At 36.5% G+C, this 22323-nt stretch overlaps 1 protein-coding gene across 16 annotated transcripts in view; it reads right to left on the bottom strand.

Moving 5' to 3' along the window:
• ST7 (suppression of tumorigenicity 7) overlaps positions 1 to 22323 on the bottom strand; it is a 231404-nt gene that overhangs the window by 179941 nt on the left and 29140 nt on the right. The window contains exon 1 of one of the 16 annotated variants that reach the window (XM_048212789.2): positions 6055 to 6867. The exons of 11 other annotated variants lie outside the window; for them this stretch is intronic. In XM_048212789.2, the coding sequence (XP_048068746.1) occupies positions 6055 to 6067 (13 nt within the window). In that variant the 5' untranslated portion in view covers positions 6068 to 6867. Of the gene's footprint in view, positions 1 to 36; positions 3611 to 6054; positions 6868 to 22323 lie in introns of those variants that run through there. 4 more of the 16 variants (XM_057304163.1, XM_048212790.2, XM_048212791.2 and 1 more) reach the window with 4 other exon arrangements.

The raw sequence follows: 22323 nt of genomic DNA, 5'->3' as shown, positions 1-22323 counted from the left end.
TTCTAAATAGCAAAGAAGTGGGATCCATTTACTTACATGAAGATTCAGTGCCAAACATGGCTGGCTCCAGAGGCTGCTTTAAAAAAATTAGAAGAAAGAAAAAAAAAAAAAAGGAAGGAAATAAAATCGAGGAGAGTGTACGTGTGAGAGTGAAAAGATGAGCCGCTACACAGCAGGGGTCATGAAGACACACAATGCAGTCCAAGCTGTGTCCAGCTGCCAGATTCTCCTCTTACAAGCTTCAGTGTTCTCCCGTGTGATTGAAAAGCAAGGTCTCCTACAGCACAAAAACCGAAGAGCCGCTTTTGAAAATCCAATAGGGAAAGGCAAGCCAACGTGGCTCTTCTGGGATGCAGTGAGGCAGGACTAGGTAGCAGCAGGGGCAGGACTGGGAGCAGCAGCAACAGCGGATACTGCAATCCCCAGCCCTGCTGTAGCAGTAAGACAATAGCAGGGCTTATGCATACACCGATGACGTCAGAGACACTGCACAGACTGACGGCGCTGCTTGAGCCAGAGGCTCCAGGGGCTTCAGGGGAGCAGGCGATTCAAAGGGGAATTCCTTTGTCACAAAATGCACAAGACCCAGAGCCACATATATATTCACCCTCCTGACGAGATCCTCATCCTGTAACACAAGGCACTAAAAAAGACCTCAAAGAAATTTAAATATTGGCTTTACAGCAACTAACCACAAAGATATGCAGATTGGGGTTCCTGGTTGTATGCAGCAAGTAAAACTTTTCAAGGGAATTAAGAATATCAGAAAAGAGAAAAATAAACTACCTTTTAAAATAACTAGAGAACTCATTGTTTTTTCTCTACGCTTATGCTAGACTGACAGATCAAGGGCTGTACACTCAATCGCAATTATGTGAAAATATGTATACTATTGCACACACACTCTGGGCATAAAAATATACCCACAAATATACCCATATATTAACAGTAAAATAACACTGTAAGTGTTCAGAACAGTGCTTGGCACACAGTCAGCTCTCAAATGTTAGCAATTACATTATTAGTTATGTTGCAACTATTATTCAAATGTGAAAACCATAGCTCTAGGAATATATATAATCAACATATATTTCTCTTATCCCATTTCTTTGGCCTTATTTTTCTTCATTTTGCCTTATGAGAATTCCTGTCCTTTTCCAGAGTAACTCAGTCATTTTAACTTAAGGCTGTGTGCACACACCTCTGTACACCTGTGTGTAGGTGGGCACACGGGACCAACACATTTCTTTTTAATCCACTCCTGCAAAGAAATAACTGAAGGTATTGTTATTTTGTCTCTTGACTCACTTGATAAATAAAACTCTTCCTGCATTGCCTTTACTCTTAGAAATCTGTTTTTTTTTTAAACTAGAAGTATGCAAACTTTCATTGGAGTGTCTATCCAACACATGCAAAGAAAGAAATTTTAATGTTTTAAAAACACTGAAATGCACAAAAAGAGTGTGCGTGTGTGTGTGTGTGTGTATTCCCACAAACCCACACTTCAAAAATCATATAAAATAGGAAATTCAAGAGCTCAAGTTTCCTCTCCAGCCATTCATCCAAGGTATATATCCAATATTTTCTTACATTTATAAAGACATGTTTTTATATAAGACAGTTTTTAAACGTTAAGTTCTGATATGAATGTGGAACTGCAAATTACCATCTAAAAATATCATTAATTGCTTTTCTGGTCACTATATGCAGATCCATCTCATCCTTTTAATGGTTGCATAATATTCCATTGTGTGGATATAGCATAATTTATTCAAGGTAATTTGACCTTTGCTTACTGAAAATGCTAAACCGTTATGAAGAAAGTGCAATGATACTACATAAGATAAAGAACAAATATTTTGTTGTAGGAAAGAAAAACAATAACCATTTACTGAATATTCATGATGTGCCATGTACTATTCTGGAAGTTTTACATGTATTAACTTATTGAATCTTTATAACAACCCTAACACGTAGATGCCTTTAGGATCCATATTTTATAGATAGTGAAATAATTTCCCAAGGTCACACAAGCATCCAAATGATAACCTGGAATTCAAACCTAGGTCGTCTGGTTCCAAACTATATGCTCTTAACCTACTCTTCCATAATGCTTCTTGAAAACTAATAATACTTAAAAATATTCCACTAAGACAAGGAAAACAGAAATCAACTGAAAATGTGGAGAAAAATATTCTTAAAAGAGAAAGGTCACCAGAGAAAGCTAAAAATAACAGAAAGGACTATGCTGAAAAATACAGGAATTGAGAAAAATCCATCCCTCCCAAATTATTGGTCATGGTAACAACCAGTGGAGAATATCAATAATGGTGTTAAGGTGTAACTGGAGGAAGTACAAAAGGACAATACCATTCAAAAGGGTTAAAACCAGATTATCTTACATAAGATCTATTTTAAATTGCATACCAGATGTTGTACACGAACAGTCGCACAAATGGTGGATGGATGCGGCCAACAGAAAGGCAAGAGGAAAAGTAGAATGAGAAAATGATCCCGGGTAAGAGATATTTTCCACCAGAGGCCACAATCTATATGCAATAACTGCTTTGCCAAGTCATTGATGTAGCTCCTTTCTTCAACTTATACATTAGGGTGTATATATGCATATATAAATGCACTTTTCTGAGTGCCTATACTTATTTCTTGGTGCTGACTTCTGAGAGTAAGTTAAAGGCTGCAATATTTTTCAAGAAGTCAACTTTTTAGAGAGCCATAACAGGGTCAGTATGTTAAAAAAACATTAGGTATCTCACTTGCCAGCAAAACTGGACACAAATGACAACCTCTGACTCCTATTAAGGTTTCTATAACCTCTCGAGGCCAGAGGTATTTCTATATATTTTAGAAGGTTGGAATCCACATCAGGGAAGGCCCATTTTTGATGAAATAGAGTCCAAAAACTTATTTTGCTCTAATTCTCTCCTCCAGGCAGCTAGCATGAGATGAGCTCAGGGAATGAAGACAAATTTTTACATGTTGCCTAAGGAAAATATAATGAACTAAAACTGATCTGATATCTTCCATGCTCCTCCAAAAAAAATCACATAATACATTCCAAAACCAAAGTGATCTTTGAGTTATCAATTCTGTCTAATTATGCCTATCTGCCTGCAACCTTTCCCTCCCATTAGTAAAGAGAGTACTATTAATTTCAGGATAAAATTAGCAGTGAAAGAGCAATATTGAAAATAATTTAGTGGCCAAAATCATCATTGTTGGATAAAAAAAGATAGTAGTGAAAATCTTAAACCCAAGCCAATAGTCATTTTTAGAGGAAACCCATTCATAAATCACTCAACAACTATTTCCTGGGAGCTTACTGTTCTGCACTCTAGGGGTACAGCCAAGAAGAAACCCCCTCCTCTATGGAACTTATAGTCTAGTAGGTGAGACAAACAAATATGTAATATGTCAGGTGATGGCATGTGCTATAAAGAAAGATATGTGGTGATGGGTATTAAGGAGGGCATGTATTGCATTATTAAGGAGGTGCACTGGGTGTTATACACAAGTAATGAATCATGGAACTTTACTTCGAAAACTAGGGATGTACTGTATGGTGACTAACATAATATAATAATAAAAAAATTTTTTAATTTAAATATAAAAAAATTTAAAAAAAAGAAAGATATGAGGAACTTGAGGCTGAGGAGTGACTGAATGTGAGAGTTATTTCAGGTAACACTGTCAGGTAATGCTACCCTTAAAAGATGACTGTTCAGGGGCGCCTGGGTGGCACAGCGGTTAAGCGTCTGCCTTCGGCTCAGGGCGTGGTCCCGGCGTTCTGGGATCGAGCCCCACATCAGGCTCTTCCGCTATGAGCCTGCTTCTTCCTCTCCCACTCCCCCTGCTTGTGTTCCCTCTCTCGCTGGCTGTCTCTATCTCTGTTGAATAAATAAATAAAATCTTAAAAAAAAAAAAAAAAAAGATGACTGTTCAACAGAGACCTGAAAAAACTGAAAGGAAACCACATGGACGACATGGAAACCCTGTGGGAGAAAGAGCATTCCAAGAAAAAATAAATAAATAAGTCTATTCTTGAGTCATCAAGAATCATTTTCTATTGCATGATAACCCCTTCAGTGCTATGATGATGTCATTAAGTACAAAGTGGTTATGCTTCATGAACTGTGCTGACTGCAAAATAAATTCTCTTTTCAAATCCAAAAGAATTCACTCTCCCATGAACTGAAAACAAATGCATTCTTCTTGCAGTTTACTAGAGTAAATATACCTATATTTGCAATTATGTAAATGTTTATAAAAATCAGCAAGAAGACAACATCCAAAATAGCTTCCTACCACATCAGACAACTAACTTAATTAATTTATCTATTAATGTAAGAACTTAAATCACATATTCTCTGTGGAGTACAGACAATACTAATTTTGAAAGTGTCATATATGGAATTTCCCTGGAATCTTTGTTCACACTAAAGTTTCCTTAGTATTCCTCTTGATGTCTACTTAGCATGTTAAAGTTGTGTGTCTTTTGGAATACCACCTAAATGTTTATAAAGTATTACCTAAAAACAACATAGAAGTTGTTTAGTGGCAATATAAAAACTATAGAAAAATGAAAGAATCAATGATTCTGTTCTTCGGAAAATAGGTACAAATTTCTCACTGAAAACATAGTAAAGTTTCCTGGTACGATTTTGGAAATTTTAGTTCTTTGCATATGGCTATAAAGTGTGTTCCCTTCTGCTTCTACAGAGTAGCACACATACAGTGAGCCTTCTAAAAGGTAAGTCTGTTTTATTTCAGAGCTGTGAAACAAAAATTCTGGTACACTAATCTTATGAAAAAAAAATTCAAAATATACACATATGCACCACACACACACACACACACACACACACACTCTCTCTCTCTTGCTTTAAAGAAACTCTAAAACAGGAAAATATGGATTTATAGAAAAAAAGATTTGAGGCAGTTAATTACTTTAAAGTGTTTTATCTTCAAAAAATACTTACCACAAAAGTCCTTTACATAACAAGCTCCTAAAAGTTACATTTTAAATTATCAATTTCATAAAAATTTCACGATTTGGGACCATATTATCAAAGATCCACACATACATCAAAAGGGATCATTTATAGAGAATGTAAATAGAGCTTAATCTAAATGCACACTGGGATTTTATCATTATACTGCGTATGGAAGGTGGGTCTCTGCCCTAGTGGAAAATCTTCCAAAAGACTTTGTTCTTTAGTTTAAAAGGAATCTGTCAGAAAACAGTGTCACCATTACCCAAAAGTTCAAATTTAAGGCAATATAATTTTGAATTAAGGTAATTAGTTTTTGAATTTGCTCACAAATTTTGGCAGACATATGTCCTTTCCTTCTTATCACCTCACCTCCTAATCCTGCCTTCATCCCACCTGATTCAAGGGAATCCCCCACTTACCCAGCAACCAGCACCTATGCTTAGTCTAACCCTTAACAACTGTACCAATTTACCAATCAGAAACTAGAATTTGGGAACAAGGTTATACAGTTTAAAAAAGAAAAAGGCTAGTTATCCCTCTGAAATTTCTGGACACATTAATACTCAGAAAATTTGGGATAAAAACTGAAATTCTCCAATTACCGCATTATATCAACTCTATCTAAAAGACTGAGCCACACACATGCACGAAACAACTATCACAACACCAAAAATATTTTACAGAAACCAGAAGCTCTCTGTAGATGGCGTGTATATTATATTCTTTGTGTGGCATAATCTGAACTCAGATGTTTGTACTCTAAACCTTCTGGCCCAGAGGGAAGGCATGAGAATTAATTACGGATTGCATTTTATTTTAAGTCTGTCTGAGTATGACCCAAACTGTAATAGAAAAAGCAAGGGAATATCTGACAAATTCCCTTAAGTGCTTATCCTAAATTAATCAAAATTTGTATACAACAAATTTATACATGATATTTTTAAAAATACAAACACATCAACATAATTGTTAAATTTAAATGCAAAATATTTTATTTTAAATAATTCTACGTGGCTGGACAATATTTAAAATTTAATATTACCTGTATAATCCATAATGAAGCAATAGGCAGGGGACCGGGTATTTTCCAAAGTACAGCTCTATCAGACACAAAATGAAACAGCTCCCTGGACAGGCAAACTGCTCTGGGGAAAGCCTCCTGCCATGTGACGTTAAGCACACACACACACTTCTGCTTATCTCGAACTCAAGCCACAACTGACGTGGCTCTGCTCTCCTTTGCCTGTTCTTTTAAAGTCATCTTAGAAAAGTCTCTCTTAGAAAAGAACTGTTATTCCTTCCTATTTCATCCTTTATAATTAGTTTAAAACTAGGGGAAAAAATTCTCTTCTTTCTCTAAGTGAAAAGAACACAAGATATCTATACTTCATCCTAGTACTCAATGGTACAAACCCATATAACCTGAAAGGTTAATTGTCCAAATTTTTAAGAAGAATATAATTTTGCCATTAGGTCCATTCATTTGAATGTATGCACATTTGATCCACTTGAAACAAATTTGATTAATTTGTAAACAAACCTACTTAAGGCGATGAAAGAACAATTCTTCAAAGCAGATCTAAAACCTCTGACTCATTTGTCTGAGTCCTGAAACAGACGTCAGATGGAAAGGACATATGGTCATTCCTGAGACAGACTCTATCTGACATAATCTTTAATGTCACATTGCCATATACACTGAGCCATCTTTTCCTTCACTGCCAGTTGTTTTGATCTTGAGCATATCCCTGGCTAAAACTTTAAATAAACTTTAACAATGGCTACTTCATCTTGATACAATTCTTTACCTTGCCCAGAGACAAGATATAAATAAATAAACTTTAAAAAACTATATCAGCTTTTTTTTTTTTGAGCAACGTGAATGTTTGGACAATTTCCAATTTAGAGATATATTAAATACTCCTTCAAATTGCACCTACTTTAAGAAAGATAAGGTATTGTTTCTTTAGAGTGGTTTTGTTTTGTTTTTATTTTGCTACTTAGAATAAGTTTCTCCACAAGATAATTACAAATTGACAATACTATAAAATATGATTTCTAATTTTCAACTCAATATCAAAAGTATGTATCCTACAGAAGTCTAAAAATACTGGGCTCAATAGCATCATTAAACAGATCTCCCCAATAATTTTATAAAATAAATGCGAAAACATCACGTCACGCAGCCATCTAGTCAATGCTTCATTACCATAAGCAGATCCCATTACACCACCATTCTGCTTACAGTCAAAAGCTGTTAATTCTCATCAACCCCACCTGCCACTGCTGCTAAGCAGCCCTGTCTCACTTCTCAGGCCTTAATTCTCTTTATCTTAATCTAGAGTAGAGATTAGAAAGCTTTCCATGAGCTATAAAAAGTTGATATAGTTTCTTCCTGGTAATTAAGATGTGCACATGGTTAAAACAGTAAAGCCATAATTGTTTTAAAATGGTAAATTCGAAATGCCTAATAATAACTGTCTTAATTTCCACAAAACTTAGAAGTGTGTGGAAACACTGATAGCCATTATCAGATGTCACAAGAAATGACATTTTATGCCTTTCAGAATTTGGTACTGTTAGCATGGCTTTTTAAAGTTCTTACCTAATTATTTGAATAGCATTATATTAAGAGCAATTGTTTTATTCTTATCCTATTTTATATTTTATAATTCTTGTTGAAATTACAGAAGTTTTAAGGAAATGCATTTTATTGACAAAATGAACATAATAAAAAATCCAAATTAGAAGGTACAAGACAGATGGATAAATGGGCAAACAGCTATAAAACCCATAATCTATAGGCTAAACTCAAAAAGACACGAAATAACAAGTGTTGAGAATGTGGAGAAAAAGAAACTCTCATGCACTGTTGGAGGGAATGTAAATTAGTACAGCCACTCTGGAAAACAGTATGGAGGTTTCTCAAAAAATTAAAAATAGAAATACCATATGATCTAATAATTACAACTACTGGGTATTTATCAAAAGAAAACAAAAACACTAACTAGAAAAGATATATGCACCCCTATGTTTATGGCAGCATTATTTACAATAATTGCTAAGATATGGAAGCAACCTAAGAATGGATAAGAAAGATGTGGTATGCATGTTATACACACACACAATGGAATATTATGCAGCATTAAAAAGGACAAGATCGTGCCACCTATGACAACATGGATGAACCTAGAGGGTATTATGCTAAGTAAAATAAGTCAAGACAAATACCATATGATTTCACTTATATGTGGAATATAAAAAACAAAACAAATGAATAAATAAAGAACACAAAAAACAGAATCAGACCTGTAAATATAGGGAACAAACTGAGGGTTGCGGGGGCACGGTAGAGGGAGATGGGCAAAATAGGAGAAGGGGAATGGGAGATACAGGCCTCCAGTTATAGAATGAATAAGTTATGGGGATAAAAGGCACAGCATAAGGAATACAGTCAATGATATTATAATAGCATGGTATGGTGACAGATGGTAGCTACACTTGTGGTGAGCATTACATAATATATAGAGAATCACTATGTTAAATACCTGAAACTAATGTAACATTATATGTCAACTATATTCCAATAAAAAATAAAAAAATTTTAAAAAGCCTACAACCTACAGTTAAGTGATTTGCCACACCTCAAAAAGCCAGCAGAGTGGTTAAAAGCCAGGCTTTGAGTCAGACAGGGAAGGTTCAAGTCACACCTTGGCCACTTATTAGCTGGATAATCTCAGGCAAGTTTTTAAATCCCTCTGAGCCTCTGTTGGCTCAAAAACTGACAAAGGGCCTACGTCAATGCCTTTATTTATATAAATAAAGAGCTAACGTGTAAGTAGTACTTATGTGTACCAGGCATTGTCTTACATCACGTGTTAACTTATTTAACCCTCACAACAACCTTCTAAGGTACTGTCTTCATTTTAGAGATGAGGAAACTGAGGCATGAAGGGTAAATCAATCCCATAACTAAGGTCACACACTGAACAGAGCACAGCCAGGGTCCAACTGAAGCAGCCTAGCTCGGAGTCCTACATGACTCTGCCCCTAAGGAGTAGGTGATCAACAAATGGAAGCAAAACAAAACAAAAAGAATTTCCAAAAATTAAGATCATTCTTTCCAATAAAACCAATGGTGCAATTTCCCAAATATTTTAGTTCACAGTTTACAAAAATTCTTTTATAGTCTATGTTCAATTTCAACATATAGAAAAATTAAACAGAACCAGAATGAAAGGTAATGTTCAAAGCCATTGTGACAGTTTAAAATGAGAGCTGTACTACCCAGTTAAGCAGAAATAAGCACTCAAGTGCAGAAAGCTATAACTATAAAAGGACCAGAACTACTCCCAGCACTCCCAGCAACCACCAAGTCCATCCCTCTCTACTTTTCAGTTCTCCAAATGTCACGGTATATACTACTTTCCTGGCCCGGGTTTGAGCAAGTTCCTCTGACCAACTTCACAGGTCACTCAGGAGGAAGGCCTTTAACTGGTTCCCCTTACCTTCCTCCCCAAGAAACTTCTCTAACCCCATTTCACTCTCAGCAAAGGAGACTCGCTGGTATGTCTAGATGCAGCCCCCCCAACACACACCACCCCCGGCAACAATTACATCATAGTCCTCTTCAGCAAGTAGCAACGAGTCATTGGAGTCACAGGTTCTTCTCAGGTCACCTGTTCTAGCCTATGGCCCAGGGAGGGATCACTGTCCTAAAGGCAACTTATTGATGAGTCAGCAGCAGTCCTCATTACACCCGGGAACCCCATCTCAGATTCCTGCTATAATTTAACCTTTCACGCTCCAGGCTGGAAGAAGCATAGTTACTGAATCAAGAGACCTAAGGCCTAGTCTCAACACTGCCACTCACTTCCTCTCTAAGTCCTGGAACTTCTGTAGGAGTCCATTCCCCTCACTGGTAAAATGAGGAGGTTGATTCAATTATAATCTAGTTCAACACCAGTGATCTAGAATTCTACTGTAAACCAATTACAGCTGGACGAGAAGACTCAAGTAACTCCCTGCAGTTAACTGCTCCTCTTCCTCTAGTCCACACCGTCCCCTCTTCCATCCTGCTGGAGCTCTGGGAACAGACCCACCTCAAGGGTGGGAAACCAGGGAGCCAGGGTGTATTGTCCAAATCCAGTGCATTTACGTTGAATGGCTGATACTCCGAGGGAGCCTCCAACTGTTTACAGGTCCACTGTTTCTCTCTAGACAGGCCCCCCAGTAATTCAGCTCCTAGAGTTAACAGACAAATGCAAACACCCACAAAACACAGAAGTAACTGTTGGGAGGCCCTGCCTACTGGTTCACAATAAAGGTCACCCCTCTTAAGACAACAAGCCCTGAGTTCCAGCAAGAAAGCTTCTGGGGGCATTTGGGTGGCTTAGTCAGTTAAGCGTCTGCCTTCAGCTCAGGTCATGGTCCTGGGGTCCTGGGATCAAACCCTGAGGTGGACATCCTGCTCAGCGGGGAGTCTGCTTCTCCCTTTCCCTCTGCCCCTCCCCCCTGCTTGTGCTCTCACTCCCTCTGTCTCTCTCAAATGAATAAATTTAAAAATCTTAAAAAAAAAAAAAAAAAAAAGCTTCTGAAGGAGACTCCTTCCCAGACATGACTGAGATGGCCTGGACAGGGAGTGCCAAGTTTTCTGTAGATGACAGCTCAGGGGCTCTCCTCTCTCTCCCTTTCATGGCTTTCCTACCTGGAATAGTTCCTGATATGTGAGTCCATAGCCCTTCACCCTCCCCCAAAATGGAGAAAGAACATGACTCCCACTTCACTCTTCCCTCTTAAACCTGTAAACCATAACCTTATCATAATATTTACATCATATTTCCAACCCATTCAATAACTCACTTTATTGCACATTTTAAAACCCCAGAGGTAGATTATAAATGCTCACCCTGTTTTTCCACATCGCAAAAATGATAACATGGGGTTTCCCCTCTGGTCTCTATTCTCACCCTCCTCACCAACAACTCAGAGTTGAGTCAAAATGCCTTAATGTTATGCCTCATCCCAACTTCCCCTAAGTCTAAGTCAGAACAAATTTTACCTAAGATGTCGCTGCTCTCCCAGACTTCTTACCACCCACTCCAGCTGCATCTGCTTCAGCATTTCCTTTTCATATTCTTTCCTTCTTCATTGGCTTTGCTTATCAAGCCCCAAGGCTAGCTCATGGCCTACCCCATAATGTGAGATGGCTCCACTACAAAAACAATTCTCTGAAGGAAGAAGATTCTAACAGATGAAACCAATTCCTCCCGTGAGTGAGCTACCTCCATATCTCAAAACTTTTAAGTAAGCTAAGACAGAGGACCATCAAGGACCAACCAGGTCACAAAACAGCCCTATGAAATAAGAAGGGAATTCAACTGCTCAACTCAATACCATGACTCAGACCAGTGCTATACAATCTCCAATACAAAGTTAAGAATCATTGGCAAGCACAAAAGCAGGATTATGACTAAAGGCATAGTAAAACCTGATTGAAGATCCACTTTACCAAACTCTAAATCTTCAGATAAGCACTCTTTCTGGATAGACAACAACTGCTGATTATGCTTTAAAAGAACGGTGGCAATGCTGGCATGATACCAAACTCTCAGAGGCTGCAAGATTCAGATCTCCTGTAACATAGCAGGGCCACTCCTTTCTTATGTGAGCCCCAGGAGAGCCGACATCAAGTAACCACAGCTGGGAAGAGGGAAGGAAGTAACTTTTATAAGAGGTTAGTGGCCTAACCATTGATAATTTTACTTTAGCAAAAAATGACTATAAAAAGAGACATTGGTTTAAATGTTTAAGGCTAACCAATAAACAAGAACATACATCAACTAATCTTGATTTAAAATTGCCATAAGAAACATAACTGAACAGTTTTTTAAATGCCTGAGAAAAACATGAAAGATTAAGATCTTCCTCCCATAATATGTATCCAACAATAAATATGCTTATTTATTTTACACTTTGAAAATGAAGGTCATTGTATATACATTTGAATCATAGCTCTAGTGGAAAGATCACAATCAAAATCCATGTTTCTAGAACACAGAAGTACCCAAGCCAGACATATCCCTCTGTAGAAAGTTTCTTTAGGCAAACTACAGACCTTCCTGTGTGATTTTGGTCTATTCATCTGGCTGGCAAAAGGAACTGATGGAAAAATAGGCAAAGAAAGTCACGAAAAACGGTCATGAATGGACTATTGTGGGTTGATCCGAAGGCAAAAAAACAGTGTAGAAATTCTTCAGGAAATACGGTAGTATTCAGCTCAAATTTTTGGTAAGCAAAGAAAGTCACAAATTATCCATGGTACTTCAAAACATAAATCATTCTTGGTGTTTTATAACAAGGGTCAGTACACTCTTTCTATAAAGGACCAAAGAGTAAATATTTTAGATTTTGTGGGACCATCTGGTCTCTGTCACAACTCCTCAACTCTGTCACTTTTTGCAAAAGTAACCATAAACAATACATAATACTAATGAGGACATACATAATACATAACAAATGAGGACAGCTGTGTTCCAATAAAACTTTATTTATAGACCGTGAAATTGGATTTCTTAAATTTTCAAATGTCATAAAGTATTTTTCTTCTTTTGAATATTTTCAATCATTTAAAAATATTTTTTTGTAGAAACACCGTTATCTTGAAAGCCATACAGACAGGTGGCCCTTAATTACAGTTTGCCAACCCCTGTTCTATAATCTTTAATATAGTTGATCTGACCTTTCTCTGAAAGAGTTCTGATCTTCAATTAGGTCTCTGCCATTAACAAGACTCACTGAGGTAATGGATTCCATCAACAACTGCTTGATGGATCAGGGCTGGGAGTTCAAGAAAACGTTTATCCCAACCCCCTTCACTTCTAATGACACCATGAGTACTGATAGCCTACACTACCTTGTTCATTCCCTATACATTAGAATTAGTGGTAAATGCTAAATCAACTTGTGAGAAATCAACTACTTTCAAGGGCAACAAAAACATTTCCAACCCACATACATGTCTAGCCCTCAAATATTTTATTAAAAATGTAAACCACCGGTAAAGATTTCCAAATCTCCTCAATTATACTATAAGCAATGAAACTATATATGAAGTACGTTCATAGTATAAAATACAAGTAATAGCTAGCTAGTTTGGTATGAGAAAATCTGGCGCTGTTCACAAACAATAGCTGAATAAGAATTCTTGAGAAACAAGATGCTTAGATTTCGATCCTAACTGGACAGTTTAACTGCTCTGGTTGGTCTTTCCACAACAGCACCTCATTTATGAAATTAAAAATTAGTTTTAGATTATTTCTGTGGTCTTTTCCGGCCCTAAAATGCTTGTAATGAGCTACACTAATCATGATATCTGACCTAGCCCCCTGAGAGTTTCAGCATTTTTTTACTTTTCATTGTCCTTCAGATAAGAGGCAGATAATTTCCTCTCTGCTCTTTTATCTCTGGCTTTTTGAAAGGCTGTTGGAAATATATTTCTGATCAGGACAATTGCAGCTGTCTCAGAAATAATCCAGTCTTAACACAGATATGAGTGAATCAAGAGAAAATACAATAGAGTACAACACTTGGAAGATGTTTCTAGAGACAGACATTTGTGCCTTCTGCAACCATAAAATCCAAGTTGTGGAACTTTCCACAACAAAAGCATACAATCAGGTCCTTTAGCACCACAAAAATTTGTCTTCAAAATTGCTTCATTTTCCCTCAATAATCACATCCTTGGTCTACAGGAACCACTGCAGTCTGACTCCAGAATCAAGCCAACCTGGATTAGTCTCTGACACTGCTACTTATAAACTGGAAGTTAAACGCCTCCAAGCCTCAATTTCCCCTTCTGCAGAACAGGCATGCCAATCTTGGTAGCCATGGAAAGAATATGTACATAATGGTGTATCAATACTGATGTCTTTGAAAAGACATCTGCAACACTGTTAGGTTTGAAAAAAATAAAGTACAAAGCAGTGGGAATAATATAGCATTTTTGGAGGTTTTTTGGAAAAGCATACAATGGGAAAAAGAAAGGAAATTCTGACACATGCTCCAATGGATGATCCCGGAGGACGTGATGCTAAGTGCAGTAACCGAGTCACAGAACGACAAATACCATACGACTCTACTTTTATGAGATACCTAGAGTAGGAGAAGGATAGTTGAGGGGCGCCTGGGTGGCTCAGTCGTTAAGCGTCTGCCTTCGGCCCAGGGCGTGATCCCAGGGTCCTGGGATCGAGCCCCGCATCAGGCTCCCTGCTCCGCTGGGAAGCCTGCTTCTTCCTCTCCCACTCCCCCTGCTTGTGTTCCCTCTCTCGCTGGCTGTCTTTCTCTCTGTCAAATAAATAAAAATCTTAAAAAAAAAAAAAAAAAAGGAGAAGGGTAGTTGCAAGAGGCTGCAGGGAGCAGTAGAGCGCTTTAGCAAGACGAAAAAGTTCTAAAGGGTGGCAGCATAACTATTGAACTGTACACTTAAAAACTAGTTAAGTGGGGGCTGGGTGCCTGGGTAGCTCAGTCAGTTAAGCAGCAACTGTTCATTTCAGCTCAGGTCAGGATCTCAGGGCCCTGTGTCCGGTTGTAGACTGGGCATGGAGCCTGCTTAAGATTCTCTCTCTCCCTCTCCCTCTGCCCCTCCCCACCTAAGAAAAATAATAGTGAATCATTTAAAAAAAAAAAACTGGTTAAGTGGTAAATTGCATGTTATGTATATTTTACCATTTTTTAAAATTTTTTGAATTAACTTTCCAAATAAAAAAATTTAAAACACTTTTAAAAAACCATAAAGTAAATATATCTGGCAGTAGAATTACTGATGTTGTTCACTTTCTACTTTATGTTTTGTCTGTGCCACCCAGGCGCCCCTATGTTTTGTCACTGCTACAAAAGTAGAATGAACTCTCTATGAAAAATAGTCACTCCACACAAAAAAAAAGGCATGTCATTTTATATGTGAAGTCTAAAAGCCGAAAGCTGTGAAATCTTCCGGCTAAGAATTAGTCATGAAGTACATTAAGATAAAACACTATAACCCGAAACTATACATATAATTAGGGTCCGAATGACTGGCTAAAAGAATGATAAAGGATTGGCAGGAATTAAGTGAGTTTCTGTTTCTAAATTTGTAGAGAAATATTAACTTTAAATGGCATTTATGCAAAGTTCATTGAAATTTTAATTTTGAATAAAAAAGCATTATAAAAAATAAAGAATAAAAATTTCGTTAATTCTAGTGACTAGCAACGTTTGTTGAGTGAATAAATGGACACGCTTCAGCAAAGAGCAACTCCCTGAACCTCAGAAAATGTACAAACCATTCAGAATGGATGATTAAGTTACACTGCTACCAACTGGTGGCTGCACCCCTGAAACACAAGGACAATAACGAGGAAAGGAAAGAGCTCATTGCTGAAACTGTAAAGGATGTGAGAGAATGACAGACTTGTAACAACTTTTCCCCTTTGAAAGCTTTATTATTTCCAATAATATATGGACAATGCCCTTCAAAAAAAAGCACATTGACTCTACTATAAACCAACTATGAAAAAGGCATGAGATGGTAAAACTGCTGAAATTAAAGCAAGATCCACTTTTTCATCCTGCTTTAGGCAACACTGTACCTCAGTTTTCTCAGACATGAAATATGTGAACCTCTCAGCAACCTATTACCCATATTTCATGTCTGAGAACACCTTATAAATGATGAAATATCAGGAATTAGTATTATTTATTATTAATTAAATTACTCTTATTGACTTTTTTGCTTAAATAACAAAATATCTGTGAAATATTTCTATTTATGGTCTATATATTTATGTTTAACAAACAAAATGCATCAGCTTTTGAATATATTAAATGCCAAATTAAAGATGAAAGTATAATAAATATCTGTCCTATTAGTCATTCTTTATATGGTACTCCATCTTCTCAATCCAATTCAGGCTCTTTCCCAGGACCTTTTTTTTCAGCAGAAACATGCCCTACATACTTTTCGTGAGCATAATTTATTTTTAAATTAATGTCTGGGAATTCAGCATACTGTATCTTAAAACAGTGATCCATGTTAGTCATTGTTTCCACAGTCCACCAGCACTTGGGCAGGAAGTATGATATGCAAAGAAGGAACTAAATCTCATGGGGTCTTATCAGTAATGTTCTTTAGCATTTCATAAAAATCTGATACATATGTCTAATCATGAAAACTGGAAATATTTTTATATTAATGATAATAACCAACGTAAATACAGGAAAAACAGGGACAATTTATGACTCATTATCACAGGAGATCACTAAAGGTGAAGTGAGTCAAAACTAGGCCTAGCTAGACTTAGGACTGATAGCTTTTAGATTTTCCTGGTCTGTACAAATGTTAAAATAATACCAGATTTTATATTTACATAATGTGAATTACTAACATTGAAAATTTGTCCTTATAATAAACCTTAAGTAAATAATGATCAAATAAAATGGAGAAAGTTTCTTAAGTCATTTTGTCAATATTATAATGTATTTAAAAATACATTCTACTGCAGTGAAATTAGATTCAAAGGACTTAAGTCTAATATTTCACTGAGAATGTAAAAGATTCTAGGAATGAGTGTTTAAGAAAAAAAAAAGCATACACTGAGGATAGATGATATGACAAGGAACAAAATATAGAGGCAGTGAACTTCCGGGCATTATACAGTAGCAAAACACTTAAATATTGCCATGTTACAAAAATATCTCAGGAAATCAAAAGATAAAACATGTTAGGTTCCCATACACTACTTACCTAAAATACTCCTAATTACACTTGAATCAAGTCTTTATAGGAATACAAATTAAAGTATCATAAATGTTTTCTTTTACCCAAAAATAGCCCAAAAGATGTCATCTTTTTAATTGTTTACTGTAACTTATGTATTTTCTTAAATTGGGTACTATTTTAAAATAAGTTATACTAAAGCACTTATCTCTAAAACATCACAAGATATTTATAAAGGGGCTCATAGACATTCCTTAACACTTGACATAAAGTGTAAGTACACTAATGTAAAAAATAACTATAAAAAAGAAAAATGTTTTATTTCTATAATCAAAAGTCTATTTTCAGATACTCATCAACTAGAAAATGCCTATTCAGAGACAGATTTCTTAACCGTGAATAGATTCTTTAGGTCATCTGGGGGATAGTTCAATGTTAGCGTCTACAGTTTTCTCCCTGAGCACAAAACAAGAACTTGGTTGCACAAGTCCCCTAGATCCACTCAAAGAATTAGGGGAAAAGTATGTGGGAGGCAGAAAGCTTTTAAACTTAGAGTCAATGCCTAAGGACTGAGCCATTCTTTTTGGTAGTTCATTTCAGTACTAGAGTGTAAACGTCTTTGTGTGAATTGACAAAAAATATAACTGTGGAAATTACATAATACTATTCTAGGAATACTTGTTTTACATTTTCAACAAAAGAAAAGTTTTCAAAGAAAAAGACAAGAACTAACATTTATTGCATTCTTTAGAATGTGTTAAAGACACTAGAACACTATGATAGAAACCTTCATGTATTACATTATCACAATCATTTTCTCCATCTTTGCCATGAAATCTTGATGGACTGTATGTTAAAAGGCATAAAAAAGAGTCAATCAAGAACTCTAAACTATTAAAATGCCTATCTTTCCAGAGTTAAAAAAAAAAAGTCTATAGACTGTTCATTTCTTTTCAATATACACAACATATTTCAGAATTAAGAGATTCAACAAGCTGAATATTTCATGTGTCTCTCCAGAGACCATGGGCAACATGATGAAGTGGCAAAATTCTGAACCAATGTTTAATAGAAAAATAAGATCAAAGAACTCTTTAGCTAACACCCTAGACCTCTGATTATCATTGTCCAGGAAATCATTTTCAGGACATTGAGTTTTTTCCTCAATTAAATAATTTTACTGCTATATATCCAAAAGGCAATCATTTTCCATCTGGATCAAGTTATTCCGTCAAAAATATAGTATCCATACTATTTACTATTCATCCATATAAATGTAAAGAAACAGAAAGAATGAAGGAAGGAACAAAAGAAGGACCTAAATAGAATTTAAAATGAGATATCATAAAAGTTAGTCTTCTCACCTTAAAAAATAGACAATAAATAATGGCCATATCATTGTAAGAGACCCTGACCACAGATTTGTAGACAAATCAAAGTGGAGGATCTCTAAACAGACTGCAGTCACCCTGCAAAGACACCCTCCATGTGACATGAATCAAATAAGTAGCAATTAGGACCTAGAGACAACCCATTTAGAACTCCTTTCTAAGAAACATAGAACAATAAAATAAAAAATAATTTTTAAAAAAGCTTTGCAGTATACCAAAGTGGCAGAAAAAAATCACATTCTAAAAAACTAATTCAGTAAATGCATTTGGCATTGTAGAAAAAAGAATATATTTTATATTATTATTAATTTGCACAATTTTTTCATTCAATGGTTCATAATGAGAGGATTCTACCTTTAACACACACATGCAAGTGCACACACACAAACACACACTCTCTGCAATCCTTAGGGAGATAGCAGAGATTCTATATACCTGATCCATTTGAAATAGACTGCATTAAAAATGTATCATGCTACCAACTGAACATAAATTAACAAAGCTTATAAACACACCAATTACTGTATAAAAACAATATTGTATTAGAAGCTTGAAATCCTCCCTCCAAAATAGATATTCTTACTTGATCTCCAACCAAAATTACTTAAACTTTAATGTTTAAGAAAGTATGTTCATATAACGTCTTTTCAGATTTCCACATATTTATATTATATTTTATCTTTAGGTAAAATAGAGACATCAGATTATATTTTTACTAGAACAAGGTAAGGACCATTACTATAGCACTGAAGGGAAAAATAAAGAAAATTCGTCATCTTTTTCTTTTTTTATCCATTTTTTTCTTTTTTAATATACCCCCTATATTGACATTAACGCAACTACCAATCTACCACCCATAATTACCAAAAAAAGCATAACAACACTAGACTGTATCAAAAGTGGTCTCCAGTTAGTAAGACAGTTACACAAGAAGTACCTTCTCTCAAGCTTGGCCCAGGAACAATCTTAAAGGCTAGTAGGCTCTGTCAACAATCCACATGGATTGCTTTTGAAAGCATCATTACTTGGTATCTGCAATTTTATCACCTTTACTAACTACTAGTCCTTTCTGTAACTCACACAGATATAAAACCTGGTTCCAGCTCCTTTACCAAGTGAAAGGTGCTCTAGGGACCAGAACAGAAAATAGCAGTAGAACTATTCCCCTGCACTTAGCATTGGTAATTTCTTTTCTACCTTTTTCTTTCAGGAAGAAAGTGGCCTTTAAGTTTGGAAATATATTCTATAAACACATGCATTCTTCTACATAATATAAGTAGTTTGACTAATTTGTCTTTTAAAGCAGAGAGAGGTGAATACTGTCTGGGTGAGGTTCAGCTGACCAAAACTAGATCTCCTGTTTCCTTCCATTCATTTGCAGCAGAACAGTTTTCCAGTCATCCTCACGGATTTTTAAACACACTAGATAAGGTGCCAGTTTCACTGCTTCTGCTGTAAACAAACATCAAATAGCTTCTTCAGCATTTTTCAAAATCAATATTCAAATGTCCCTCAAATCAGTTGGTGCTGAAAAGAAATCCTAGATTCACGACACCATAGGCTACAAAACAGAAAAACCTTGTAGCCAGAGCTTTAGAGAATGTGTTCCAGATGTCTTTCAGAAGAGATAAACCTTTGGTTGCTAGGATTCCTAAATTTAATATAACTCTTACCATCAAAAAGATCCAACAGTATGTCTCAGTGAAGGTGCTATGGGTATTTTAAGCAGGATAATAATGCAGTTAACATTCCTGGCCTCCAGGCATTAAAGGCCAATAGCACTGACCAGTCACTGTGACAACACAAAGGCCACACACACATTCCCACATGGCCCCTAGTGGGACAGCAGCGCCCTCGCAACCTTAACAACATATGTCCCTACTTCTCAAATAAGTCACACAAAGCTCTGAAGCTTTTCTCAATAACTTAATTATTTTGACAGGCTACTGAAGTAACTGCAGATAAAATGAAGATATAGGACTAACCTCTACAGGAACATGCTGCTTGAAAAGGTCCCAAAGGTCACTTTGCTTTTTGGTCCACTTGTTTCTCCCTCATAAAAATATTCAAGTTACCTCTAAGCTTGTGCTGTCCAATATGGCAGCCACTAGCTACATATGACTATTTATATTTAAATTAAAAATTCAGTTCCTCAGTTGCACCAGCCACATATGCTCAACAGACACTATATTACAGAACATTTCCATTACCAAGGAAAGTTCTACTGGACAGCATTGCTCTAAGTCTTCTAAGTATATGACAAGGCACAACACTGATATTTTGAAGGTAGTGCACAGCAAAGATAGAATTCCTTGGTGACAATAGCAGAAAGCACTTATGCATCTCCAAACTCTTTTTAACAAAAAAGAGTTGGAACAAAATTCCAGACATGAGCAACATTAGAAACAAACTTCAATATTACACCAAGTTGATTAGTATCTGTAGAATGGATCAGCTCTCTTATCTCATAAACAAACTGTTCTACAAGATAATGTTGATCAGTGAAATAATACTTAGAAAGTGCATAATCTTTCTTTCTTCTCCAGATATTATGTAGTAAGGGCCAAACTTTGTTTTACTAACAAAAGAACTGTCCAGTGGCTGTGCGCCCTTCACAAGGTTCTGTGTAACCCTTTGGGGCCACAGAGGTATAGATTTGCTCCTATATGCTATTTACTCCTCCAAAACTCAGAGCTAGTCCGTTCTCTCTTTTATCTGTCACTGGGTACTCTTCCTCACAGGATTTGTCATTTGCACTTACCACACCTTGGAATTGTGCCCAAGAGGGGTCCCAGAGGGCCCCAAGTACCTATGTTTAGTATGTAAATTCTTGAGAAAGCATTTGATAAGACTGCAAAAAAGCATTTTCCTCTTTTCTACTATTTGAACCTTTAAGACCAGGGCAGTGATTCTGTCATAATTCCTTGCAAACCAGAGTCTTCCAAAACATCTAGTGTACTAAAGTTTATTAACAGACTTACTATTTAAAGAGGTGGAGGGCACCTGGGTTGCTCACTTGGCTAAGCATCTGCCTTCAGCTCAGGTCATGATCTCAGGGTCCTGGGATTGAGCCCCGCATCAGGCTCTCTGCTCGGTGGGGAATCTGCTCCTCTCGCTCCCTCTGCCTCTCCCCCCCACTCCCCCACCCCCACTAAGTGTGTTCTCTCTCTCTCTCTCAAATAAATAAATAAAATCTTTTTTAAAGGCGGGAGGGATTTCAATCTCATGTAATTTGGAAGGCAGTACAGCACAAGCTTGCCTGAGTTCCATCCCTGTTTTACCATGAATTGACAGGCTCTGAGACCTTAGGCAGATTGCATGAGGTTCCATCTGTAAAATGGATAAGAGATTACCATGCCAAGTGCCCATTAGTACATAGTAGGGTCACAAAGTATTTTGTTAATGTTAAATTCACCCTTGCTGTTCCTTCTGTCTGGAATATTTTCCCCCTGGTAGAAATACATCCAGTTCCTTCTCATTCTTTACACCTCACTTTAAATGTCACCTTCTTAGAGAGGCCCTACCTACCCATTCAAATTCAGTATATTCCCATGTTATTCTCTATTATAGCCGCTTGTTTCCTGGAAATTCTCACAAACTATGAGGAATTTATATGTTTGTTTAGTATCAATTTTTTGTATCAATTTTAGATCCTTCAGTATCAATTTTTTTCACCATAAGTTCCATGAAGACAGTATATCCTGGGAGAATAACACAGTGCCTCCCACATAGCAGACACAATAAATACTTGGTAGATAAATGAATGAATATTTGGATTAAACAAAGTTAACTGTTTCCTTCCTCCAGGGCTTCTTATACTTTTCCAAGCAAATATGCGTTGTGACTCTTCTAGAGAGCCGTGTGGTATGTGGTATTTCTCCAACTTACTCACCACAGAACACTTTCCTTGTAGAACATCTTTATATCTCCCAGAACTAATGTTCTAGGGGACACACACTGGGGAAGAAATATCAGCTATGAACACCCATTCAGTTGTGTAATAGAAAGTGTAAATAACATCCAATTGTCATCTAGCTTGACAAAAGAGGGTTAGTTACTCATTTCCACCATGAGAAAACACCAAAGTAACTGAATCACACCAGGTGATATTCTGATCTCTGTGGACCGATAAAGAATAATGGATCTACTCAGAAAATGACAACTA

Source organism: Ursus arctos, unplaced genomic scaffold (assembly GCF_023065955.2).
Source record: "Ursus arctos isolate Adak ecotype North America unplaced genomic scaffold, UrsArc2.0 scaffold_3, whole genome shotgun sequence".
Classification (NCBI taxonomy): domain Eukaryota; kingdom Metazoa; phylum Chordata; class Mammalia; order Carnivora; family Ursidae; genus Ursus; species Ursus arctos.
This window is presented reverse-complemented; position numbering and strand designations above follow the sequence as displayed.